The 12,633-nt window shown below is 36.5% G+C and overlaps 1 protein-coding gene across 2 annotated transcripts in view; it reads right to left on the reverse strand.

Moving 5' to 3' along the window:
• LOC130898012 (protein Skeletor, isoforms B/C) overlaps nt 1–12,633 on the reverse strand; it is a 65,783-nt gene extending 53,150 nt beyond the window's left edge. The window contains exons 1-2 of one of the 2 annotated variants that reach the window (XM_057807032.1): nt 12,343–12,633; nt 954–1,055 (exon numbers count right to left, since the gene is read on the reverse strand). In XM_057807032.1, coding sequence (XP_057663015.1) covers nt 954–1,008 — 55 coding nt within the window. In that variant the 5' untranslated portion in view covers nt 1,009–1,055; nt 12,343–12,633. The remainder of the gene's footprint in view (nt 1–953; nt 1,056–12,342) is intronic. The other variant, XM_057807033.1, reaches the window with a different exon arrangement.

Raw genomic sequence — 12,633 nt, forward strand, 5'->3', positions numbered from 1 at the left:
GATTTGATCCAACCGCAATTTCGCTTGCTGGGTGTTGATATTGGAAGCAATATGTCACGTGACCGATTTAGCCAATGCACAAAAACTCATATATACTCCGCAACAGTTTATAGTCCTCTACAAGGCCCAGAGATTCGTCCGTCTGATTTGGGAAAGGTGCCTCTGTAAGGTTGAGGTTATGGTGGATGGTAGAGTGCACCGCAATAGAATTGAAGACGAAAAATAAGAAGAAATACCTGACAAACAAACTATTCTTCGCAGAAGAAGAAGGGGATGGCGACGGCAACATCTAATCTGTGCTATTTTTATAATCAAACCGATTATTTGCAATGAAAGTCAACTGACATTTGGGTGATTCCGTTCTAACTATGATTTTTTGTATTCAAAATTTCAAGATTTTAAAATATAACTTTTCTAACTTTTTTATGCATATTATTCATCTATTTTACTTTAAAAATAAAACTCTAAGAGGAATTTACTACAACTTCAAAGTATCACGAGCAAGACACAAATGTCGGATTTTGAGTTCCACGGTACTGACTCATTTATCCACGGTACTGACATGGTAACTTAAGATATTAAACAACAAGTGCATCAATTTTCCTCAGTTTGATCATAAACATTAGAATTTATAAGGTAATTAGTTTAAATCATTTGTTACGACAAAAAATATTAATAATTTATCGGTAAATTCTAGGAATGGACATGACACGGTACTGACATTCAAGTGATGTAGTATAAGTTTTCTTTAAGTGGCAAGTTATATTGTATAAAAATAATGTTTAAATATCTTAAGAATTATTCAATTAACACAAAATTTTTATTAATTGATTATTAATTAATGACTAGTACAAAAAAACAATACAGGACATTGAATATCACAGTTATAATGGAATCACCCATTTATAATGATGTTTAAATGAATCGAAAATTGACTTTATATGAAAACTTACCGAGTTGAATTGAAGGTATTAATCCAAAAATGGCTAGCAACGTAAAACTTGTCATTATTACATTTAAATGGTGTAGCACGATCACTCGATCCTACGAATTACCTGTAAAAAATATTTGAAATACAACTTCCAAAAGAAATAATTCGATAATATTTGTTTTTGATTTTTCAAGGAGCTCGTTTTATAAAATATTTTCAGTTGTGTATGACTTCAAATTCCACCGAAAATTTATCTCAAATTTGGTTTCTTCTCCACTAAAAACTGTTTTTTATCGCATTCGAAAAGGTTTTTCCTTCAGGGCAACGAACCTTTTCACATTTCTTTCATCGCATTGAGCAAAACTCAAAATGCAACTAGAATTGAGTGACCACCCACCTTATTAACAATATCTGACTCCCTGTGACTTTTTCGTGTTTCTTAACTGTTTTTTATCGCATTCGAAAAGGTTTTTCCTTCAGGGCAACGAACCTTTTCACATTTCTTTCATCGCATTGAGCAAAACTCACAAAATGCAACTAGAATTGAGTGACCACCCACCTTATTAACAATATCTGACTCCCTGTGACTTTTTCGTGTTTCTTAACTGTTTTTTATCGCATTCGAAAAGGTTTTTCCTTCAGGGCAACGAATCTTTTCACATTTCTTTCATCGCATTGAGCAAAACTCACAAAATGCAACTAGAATTGAGTGACCACCCACCTTATTAACAATATCTGACTCCCTGTGACTTTTTCGTGTTTCTTAACTGTTTTTTATCGCATTCGAAAAGGTTTTTCCTTCAGGGCAACGAACCTTTTCACATTTCTTTCATCGCATTGAGCAAAACTTACAAAATGCAACTAGAATTGAGTGACCACCCACCTTATTAACAATATCTGACAACCTGTGACTTTTTCGTGTTTCTTAACTGTTTTTTATCGCATTCGAAAAGGTTTTTCCTTCAGGGCAACGAATCTTTTCACATTTCTTTCATCGCATTGAGCAAAACTCACAAAATGCAACTAGAATTGAGTGACCACCCACCTTATTAACAATATCTGACTCCCTGTGACTTTTTCGTGTTTCTTAACTGTTTTTTATCGCATTCGAAAAGGTTTTTCCTTCAGGGCAACGAACCTTTTCACATTTCTTTCATCGCATTGAGCAAAACTTACAAAATGCAACTAGAATTGAGTGACCACCCACCTTATTAACAATATCTGACAACCTGTGACTTTTTCGTGTTTCTTAACTGTTTTTTATCGCTTTCGAAAAGGTTTTTCCTTCAGGGCAACGAACCTTTTCACATTTCTTTAATCGCATTGAGCAAAACTCACGATACGCAACTAGAATTGAATGACCATCCACCTTATTAACAATATCTGACTCCCTGTGACTTTTTCGTGTTTCTTAACTGTTTTTTATCGCATTCGAAAAGGTTTTTCCTTCAGGGCAACGAACCTTTTCACATTTCTTTCATCGCATTGAGCAAAACTCACAAAATGCAACTAGAATTGAGTGACCATCCACCTTATTAACAATATCTGACTCCCTGTGACTTTTTCGTGTTTCTTAACTGTTTTTTATCGCATTCGAAAAGGTTTTTCCTTCAGGGCAACGAACCTTTTCACATTTCTTTCATCGCATTGAGCAAAACTTACAAAATGCAACTAGAATTGAGTGACCACCCACCTTATTAACAATATCTGACTCCCTGTGACTTTTTCGTGTTTCTTAACTGTTTTTTATCGCATTCGAAAAGGTTTTTCCTTCAGGGCAACGAACCTTTTCACATTTCTTTAATCGCATTGAGCAAAACTCACGATACGCAACTAGAATTGAGTGACCGTCCACCTTATTAACAATATCTGACTCCCTGTGACTTTTTCGTGTTTCTTAACTGTTTTTTATCGCATTCGAAAAGGTTTTTCCTTCAGAGCAACGAACCATTTCACATTTCTTTCATCGCATTGAGCAAAACTCACGACACGCAACTAGAATTGAGTGACCGTCCACCTTATTAACAATATCTGATTCCCTGTGACTTTTTCGTGTTTCTTAATTGTTTTTTATCGCATTCGAAAAGGTTTTTCCTTCAGAGCAACGAAACTTTTCACATTTCTTTCATCGCATTGAGCAAAACTCACGATACGCAACTAGAATTGAGTGACCCTCCACCTTATTAACAATATCTGACTCCCTGTGACTTTTTCGTGTTTCTTAACTGTTTTTTATCGCATTCGAAAAGGTTTTTCCTTCAGGGCAACGAACCTTTTCACATTTCTTTCATCGCATTGAGCAAAACTCAAAATGCAACTAGAATTGAGTGACCACCCACCTTATTAACAATATCTGACTCCCTGTGACTTTTTCGTGTTTCTTAACTGTTTTTTATCGCATTCGAAAAGGTTTTTCCTTCAGGGCAACGTAACTTTTCACATTTCTTTCATCGCATTGAGCAAAACTCACGATACGCAACTAGAATTGAGTGACCCTCCACCTTATTAACAATATCTGATTCCCTGTGACTTTTTCGTGTTTCTTAACTGTTTTTTATCGCATTCGAAAAGGTTTTTCCTTCAGGGCAACGAACCTTTTCACATTTCTTTCATCGCATTGAGCAAAACTCAAAATGCAACTAGAATTGAGTGACCACCCACCTTATTAACAATATCTGACTCCCTGTGACTTTTTCGTGTTTCTTAACTGTTTTTTATCGCATTCGAAAAGGTTTTTCCTTCAGGGCAACGTAACTTTTCACATTTCTTTCATCGCATTGAGCAAAACTCACGATACGCAACTAGAATTGAGTGACCCTCCACCTTATTAACAATATCTGATTCCCTGTGACTTTTTCGTGTTTCTTAATTGTTTTTTATCGCATTCGAAAAGGTTTTTCCTTCAGGGCAACGAACCTTTTCACATTTCTTTCATCGCATTGAGCAAAACTCACAAAATGCAACTAGAATTGAGTGACCACCCACCTTATTAACAATATCTGACTCCCTGTGACTTTTTCGTGTTTCTTAACTGTTTTTTATCGCATTCGAAAAGGTTTTTCCTTCAGGGCAACGAACCTTTTCACATTTCTTTCATCGCATTGAGCAAAACTCACAAAATGCAACTAGAATTGAGTGACCACCCACCTTATTAACAATATCTGACTCCCTGTGACTTTTTCGTGTTTCTTAACTGTTTTTTATCGCATTCGAAAAGGTTTTTCCTTCAGGGCAACGAACCTTTTCACATTTCTTTCATCGCATTGAGCAAAACTCACAAAATGCAACTAGAATTGAGTGACCACCCACCTTATTAACAATATCTGACTCCCTGTGACTTTTTCGTGTTTCTTAACTGTTTTTTATCGCATTCGAAAAGGTTTTTCCTTCAGGGCAACGAACCTTTTCACATTTCTTTCATCGCATTGAGCAAAACTCACAAAATGCAACTAGAATTGAGTGACCACCCACCTTATTAACAATATCTGACTCCCTGTGACTTTTTCGTGTTTCTTAACTGTTTTTTATCGCATTCGAAAAGGTTTTTCCTTCAGGGCAACGAACCTTTTCACATTTCTTTCATCGCATTGAGCAAAACTCACAAAATGCAACTAGAATTGAGTGACCACCCACCTTATTAACAATATCTGACTCCCTGTGACTTTTTCGTGTTTCTTAACTGTTTTTTATCGCATTCGAAAAGGTTTTTCCTTCAGGGCAACGAATCTTTTCACATTTCTTTCATCGCATTGAGCAAAACTCACAAAATGCAACTAGAATTGAGTGACCACCCACCTTATTAACAATATCTGACTCCCTGTGACTTTTTCGTGTTTCTTAACTGTTTTTTATCGCATTCGAAAAGGTTTTTCCTTCAGGGCAACGAACCTTTTCACATTTCTTTCATCGCATTGAGCAAAACTTACAAAATGCAACTAGAATTGAGTGACCACCCACCTTATTAACAATATCTGACAACCTGTGACTTTTTCGTGTTTCTTAACTGTTTTTTATCGCATTCGAAAAGGTTTTTCCTTCAGGGCAACGAATCTTTTCACATTTCTTTCATCGCATTGAGCAAAACTCACAAAATGCAACTAGAATTGAGTGACCACCCACCTTATTAACAATATCTGACTCCCTGTGACTTTTTCGTGTTTCTTAACTGTTTTTTATCGCATTCGAAAAGGTTTTTCCTTCAGGGCAACGAACCTTTTCACATTTCTTTCATCGCATTGAGCAAAACTTACAAAATGCAACTAGAATTGAGTGACCACCCACCTTATTAACAATATCTGACAACCTGTGACTTTTTCGTGTTTCTTAACTGTTTTTTATCGCTTTCGAAAAGGTTTTTCCTTCAGGGCAACGAACCTTTTCACATTTCTTTAATCGCATTGAGCAAAACTCACGATACGCAACTAGAATTGAATGACCATCCACCTTATTAACAATATCTGACTCCCTGTGACTTTTTCGTGTTTCTTAACTGTTTTTTATCGCATTCGAAAAGGTTTTTCCTTCAGGGCAACGAACCTTTTCACATTTCTTTCATCGCATTGAGCAAAACTCACAAAATGCAACTAGAATTGAGTGACCATCCACCTTATTAACAATATCTGACTCCCTGTGACTTTTTCGTGTTTCTTAACTGTTTTTTATCGCATTCGAAAAGGTTTTTCCTTCAGGGCAACGAACCTTTTCACATTTCTTTCATCGCATTGAGCAAAACTTACAAAATGCAACTAGAATTGAGTGACCACCCACCTTATTAACAATATCTGACTCCCTGTGACTTTTTCGTGTTTCTTAACTGTTTTTTATCGCATTCGAAAAGGTTTTTCCTTCAGGGCAACGAACCTTTTCACATTTCTTTAATCGCATTGAGCAAAACTCACGATACGCAACTAGAATTGAATGACCATCCACCTTATTAACAATATCTGACTCCCTGTGACTTTTTCGTGTTTCTTAACTGTTTTTTATCGCATTCGAAAAGGTTTTTCCTTCAGAGCAACGAAACTTTTCACATTTCTTTAATCGCATTGAGCAAAACTCACGATACGCAACTAGAATTGAGTGACCGTCCACCTTATTAACAATATCTGACTCCCTGTGACTTTTTCGTGTTTCTTAACTGTTTTTTATCGCATTCGAAAAGGTTTTTCCTTCAGAGCAACGAACCATTTCACATTTCTTTCATCGCATTGAGCAAAACTCACGACACGCAACTAGAATTGAGTGACCGTCCACCTTATTAACAATATCTGATTCCCTGTGACTTTTTCGTGTTTCTTAATTGTTTTTTATCGCATTCGAAAAGGTTTTTCCTTCAGAGCAACGAAACTTTTCACATTTCTTTCATCGCATTGAGCAAAACTCACGATACGCAACTAGAATTGAGTGACCCTCCACCTTATTAACAATATCTGACTCCCTGTGACTTTTTCGTGTTTCTTAACTGTTTTTTATCGCATTCGAAAAGGTTTTTCCTTCAGGGCAACGAACCTTTTCACATTTCTTTCATCGCATTGAGCAAAACTCAAAATGCAACTAGAATTGAGTGACCACCCACCTTATTAACAATATCTGACTCCCTGTGACTTTTTCGTGTTTCTTAACTGTTTTTTATCGCATTCGAAAAGGTTTTTCCTTCAGAGCAACGAAACTTTTCACATTTCTTTCATCGCATTGAGCAAAACTCACGATACGCAACTAGAATTGAGTGACCCTCCACCTTATTAACAATATCTGACTCCCTGTGACTTTTTCGTGTTTCTTAACTGTTTTTTATCGCATTCGAAAAGGTTTTTCCTTCAGGGCAACGTAACTTTTCACATTTCTTTCATCGCATTGAGCAAAACTCACGATACGCAACTAGAATTGAGTGACCCTCCACCTTATTAACAATATCTGATTCCCTGTGACTTTTTCGTGTTTCTTAATTGTTTTTTATCGCATTCGAAAAGGTTTTTCCTTCAGGGCAACGAACCTTTTCACATTTCTTTCATCGCATTGAGCAAAACTCACGATACGCAACTAGAATTGAGTGACCCTCCACCTTATTAACAATATCTGACTCCCTGTGACTTTTTCGTGTTTCTTAACTGTTTTTTATCGCATTCGAAAAGGTTTTTCCTTCAGAGCAACGAAACTTTTCACATTTCTTTCATCGCATTGAGCAAAACTCACGATACGCAACTAGAATTGAGTGACCCTCCACCTTATTAACAATATCTGACTCCCTGTGACTTTTTCGTGTTTCTTAACTGTTTTTTATCGCATTCGAAAAGGTTTTTCCTTCAGGGCAACGTAACTTTTCACATTTCTTTCATCGCATTGAGCAAAACTCACGATACGCAACTAGAATTGAGTGACCCTCCACCTTATTAACAATATCTGATTCCCTGTGACTTTTTCGTGTTTCTTAATTGTTTTTTATCGCATTCGAAAAGGTTTTTCCTTCAGAGCAACGAAACTTTTCACATTTCTTTCATCGCATTGAGCAAAACTCACGATACGCAACTAGAATTGAGTGACCCTCCACCTTATTAACAATATCTGACTCCCTGTGACTTTTTCGTGTTTCTTAACTGTTTTTTATCGCATTCGAAAAGGTTTTTCCTTCAGGGCAACGTAACTTTTCACATTTCTTTCATCGCATTGAGCAAAACTCACGATACGCAACTAGAATTGAGTGACCCTCCACCTTATTAACAATATCTGACTCCCTGTGACTTTTTCGTGTTTCTTAACTGTTTTTTATCGCATTCGAAAAGGTTTTTCCTTCAGGGCAACGTAACTTTTCACATTTCTTTCATCGCATTGAGCAAAACTCACGATACGCAACTAGAATTGAGTGACCCTCCACCTTATTAACAATATCTGACTCCCTGTGACTTTTTCGTGTTTCTTAATTGTTTTTTATCGCATTCGAAAAGGTTTTTCCTTCAGAGCAACGAAACTTTTCACATTTCTTTCATCGCATTGAGCAAAACTCACGATACGCAACTAGAATTGAGTGACCCTCCACCTTATTAACAATATCTGACTCCCTGTGACTTTTTCGTGTTTCTTAACTGTTTTTTATCGCATTCGAAAAGGTTTTTCCTTCAGGGCAACGAACCTTTTCACATTTCTTTCATCGCATTGAGCAAAACTCAAAATGCAACTAGAATTGAGTGACCACCCACCTTATTAACAATATCTGACTCCCTGTGACTTTTTCGTGTTTCTTAACTGTTTTTTATCGCATTCGAAAAGGTTTTTCCTTCAGGGCAACGAACCTTTTCACATTTCTTTCATCGCATTGAGCAAAACTCACGATACGCAACTAGAATTGAGTGACCCTCCACCTTATTAACAATATCTGATTCCCTGTGACTTTTTCGTGTTTCTTAATTGTTTTTTATCGCATTCGAAAAGGTTTTTCCTTCAGGGCAACGAACCTTTTCACATTTCTTTCATCGCATTGAGCAAAACTCAAAATGCAACTAGAATTGAGTGACCACCCACCTTATTAACAATATCTGACTCCCTGTGACTTTTTCGTGTTTCTTAACTGTTTTTTATCGCATTCGAAAAGGTTTTTCCTTCAGAGCAACGAACCATTTCACATTTCTTTCATCGCATTGAGCAAAACTCACGATACGCAACTAGAATTGAGTGACCCTCCACCTTATTAACAATATCTGATTCCCTGTGACTTTTTCGTGTTTCTTAATTGTTTTTTATCGCATTCGAAAAGGTTTTTCCTTCAGGGCAACGAACCTTTTCACATTTCTTTCATCGCATTGAGCAAAACTCAAAATGCAACTAGAATTGAGTGACCACCCACCTTATTAACAATATCTGACTCCCTGTGACTTTTTCGTGTTTCTTAACTGTTTTTTATCGCATTCGAAAAGGTTTTTCCTTCAGGGCAACGTAACTTTTCACATTTCTTTCATCGCATTGAGCAAAACTCACAAAATGCAACTAGAATTGAGTGACCCTCCACCTTATTAACAATATCTGATTCCCTGTGACTTTTTCGTGTTTCTTAATTGTTTTTTATCGCATTCGAAAAGGTTTTTCCTTCAGGGCAACGAACCTTTTCACATTTCTTTCATCGCATTGAGCAAAACTCACAAAATGCAACTAGAATTGAGTGACCATCCACCTTATTAACAATATCTGACTCCCTGTGACTTTTTCGTGTTTCTTAACTGTTTTTTATCGCATTCGAAAAGGTTTTTCCATCAGGGCAACGAACCTTTTCACATTTCTTTCATCGTATTGAGCAAAAATCACGATACGCAACTAGAATTGTGTGACCACCCACCTTATTAACAATATCTGACATCTAGTGATTTTTTCCTGTTTCGTAACTCAAAGTTTCACTTGCGGCAGGAAAATTTTTGTTTGTTGTGCCTCATGTTAACGCGTATTTTAAGGAAAAAGATGAATTGTATGTATCTGATACACAGTATCGGAAACACGTGGAAAATTGGTGAAAAACATGAAAAATTATAGCATCCATGGACTTGTGTACAGACAGATAACTGTGTTATCGACGTAGCCCAAGAATTTTAGCTGAAAAACGACTCTAAGGTGAAAAAAACATCGTTGAGGTAAATTTTTTTCCTCCAGATCATCTGGTTGAAGACAACCAATCAGTACAACATTTACTGAATACAGATGCGATTAATTTACTGCCGAAGAATTTGGAATTGATTTTAAAGGATTGAATGAAAAGAAAAGACGGTACAGAGTTGGAGAAACCACGTATAACCCAACAAATAATTTGTTACAAGAAAATGTTGTTGTTGACCTATTCAAAAGTGTTGTATTTCAATCAGATCAAAGGAAACAAAACTCGAAAGCATTAAGTTCCGTAGAATTAACAAAAATGATCAATTTCTGGAATGGAAATATCCCCGAAAGGCTGCAAAGGAAGCTAGGGAAGATGCCATGGACTCTTCAATATCGTCGTATCGTGTCTTCTTTTAAAGATTCTCTTGTTTTCCAATCTCTTAGGCTCACTCCTTCAATAGTTTTCAATGTTTTCATCCCTTCTGTCTTCATCATCTTCTTCGTTTTTGTCGTGTCTTCTCAAGTTTCCATTTTATCGACTTGGTCTCTTCAATATCGTCGTATCGTGTCTTCTTTTAAAGATTCTCTTGTTTTCCAATCTCTTAGGCTCACTCCTTCAATAGTTTTCAACGTTTTCATCTCTTCTGTCTTCATCATCTTCTTCGTTTTTGTCGTGTCTCCTCAAGTTTCCATTTTATCGACTTGGACTCTTCAATATCGTCGTATCGTGTCTTCTTTTAAAGATTCTCTTCTTTTCCAATCTCTTAGGCTCACTCCTTCAATAGTTTTCAACGTTTTCATCTCTTCTGTCTTCATCATATTCTTCGTTTTTGTCGTGTCTTCTCAAGTTTCCATTTTATCGACTTGGACTCTTCAATATCGTCGTATCGTGTCTTCTTTTAAAGATTCTCTTGTTTTCCAATCTCTTAGGCTCACTCCTTCAATAGTTTTCAACGTTTTCATCTCTTCTGTCTTCATCATCTTCTTCGTTTTTGTCGTGTCTCCTCAAGTTTCCATTTTATCGACTTGGTCTCTTCAATATCGTCGTATCGTGTCTTCTTTTAAAGATTCTCTTGTTTTCCAATCTCTTAGGCTCACTCCTTCAATAGTTTTCAATGTTTTCATCCCTTCTGTCTTCATCATCTTCTTCGTTTTTGTCGTGTCTTCTCAAGTTTCCATTTTATCGACTTGGTCTCTTCAATATCGTCGTATCGTGTCTTCTTTTAAAGATTCTCTTGTTTTCCAATCTCTTAGGCTCACTCCTTCAATAGTTTTCAACGTTTTCATCTCTTCTGTCTTCATCATATTCTTCGTTTTTGTCGTGTCTTCTCAAGTTTCTATTTTATCGACTTGGACTCTTCAATATCGTCGTATCGTGTCTTCTTTTAAAGATTCTCTTCTTTTCCAATCTCTTAGGCTCACTCCTTCAATAGTTTTCAACGTTTTCATCTCTTCTGTCTTCATCATATTCTTCGTTTTTGTCGTGTCTTCTCAAGTTTCCATTTTATCGACTTGGTCTCTTCAATATCGTCGTATCGTGTCTTCTTTTAAAGATTCTCTTGTTTTCCAATCTCTTAGGCTCACTCCTTCAATAGTTTTCAACGTTTTCATCTCTTCTGTCTTCATCATATTCTTCGTTTTTGTCGTGTCTTCTCAAGTTTCCATTTTATCGACTTGGTCTCTTCAATATCGTCGTATCGTGTCTTCTTTTAAAGATTCTCTTGTTTTCCAATCTCTTAGGCTCACTCCTTCAATAGTTTTCAATGTTTTCATCCCTTCTGTCTTCATCATCTTCTTCGTTTTTGTCGTGTCTTCTCAAGTTTCCATTTTATCGACTTGGTCTCTTCAATATCGTCGTATCGTGTCTTCTTTTAAAGATTCTCTTGTTTTCCAATCTCTTAGGCTCACTCCTTCAATAGTTTTCAACGTTTTCATCTCTTCTGTCTTCATCATCTTCTTCGTTTTTGTCGTGTCTCCTCAAGTTTCCATTTTATCGACTTGGTCTCTTCAATATCGTCGTATCGTGTCTTCTTTTAAAGATTCTCTTGTTTTCCAATCTCTTAGGCTCACTCCTTCAATAGTTTTCAACGTTTTCATCTCTTCTGTCTTCATCATCTTCTTCGTTTTTGTCGTGTCTCCTCAAGTTTCCATTTTATCGACTTGGTCTCTTCAATATCGTCGTATCGTGTCTTCTTTTAAAGATTCTCTTCTTTTCCAATCTCTTAGGCTCACTCCTTCAATAGTTTTCAACGTTTTCATCTCTTCTGTCTTCATCATCTTCTTCGTTTTTGTCGTGTCTCCTCAAGTTTCCATTTTATCGACTTGGACTCTTCAATATCGTCGTATCGTATCTTCTTTCAAATCTTTTCTTCGTTTCGATCTCCTAGGATCATTTACTTTGAGTTAGTACTTCTTGCTGTAAGTTTTCCGACTTATTTTGCATACGCTGATGAATGGAGCTAGTTTACATCTTGTAGGCTTATTTTCAACAATTTTCGGCTGTCGTTTGGAATATAGCAAACGCCGTAGATCATCCTCGTCATCGGCCGTCAATATCTCTATTGATCTTCGCCGTTGTATCCTCCAGAAACTACTTTTAACCATGAATGGGCTCAGACCGTCACCTTGTGGAACTATTGTTAGCGTTTAACCTTGTCCTTATTGCGTTTTGATCTGTGCTCAGTTGCTTTTATCGGAACCTATTCAAACTCTATCAAATGCTTTCTTGGGATCGACAAAACAATAGACAAAAAACAGCAAATGATCAAGGGAAGAAATGAGACCGTGTCAATCGCTGTAAATGAAACGAAAGTGTTTTAAAAAAATGTTTCGCTTACTTTTCACATCGAATCCTTAAACATCCAACGTTTCGCACAACCAAAAAAGAAAACATCGAACATTCGCGCATCAACGAAATTCACATAATAATATTTAAACGCGTTTAAACAAAATAAAAAACGTTCGATTGCAATAAGCGGTTACCAAACGAACCGTTCAGTTCAACGTTGAAAAGAGAAATCACATCACATTGTCGAAGTGAAAACCGAAAAGTTTCTCTTTTTTCTCGATTAGGAAAAGTCGACGTTTCGTATACTAGCGAGATATCGCTCGCGAAACGAGGTTATTCT

Source organism: Diorhabda carinulata, chromosome 9 (genome assembly GCF_026250575.1).
Source record: "Diorhabda carinulata isolate Delta chromosome 9, icDioCari1.1, whole genome shotgun sequence".
Taxonomy (NCBI): domain Eukaryota; kingdom Metazoa; phylum Arthropoda; class Insecta; order Coleoptera; family Chrysomelidae; genus Diorhabda; species Diorhabda carinulata.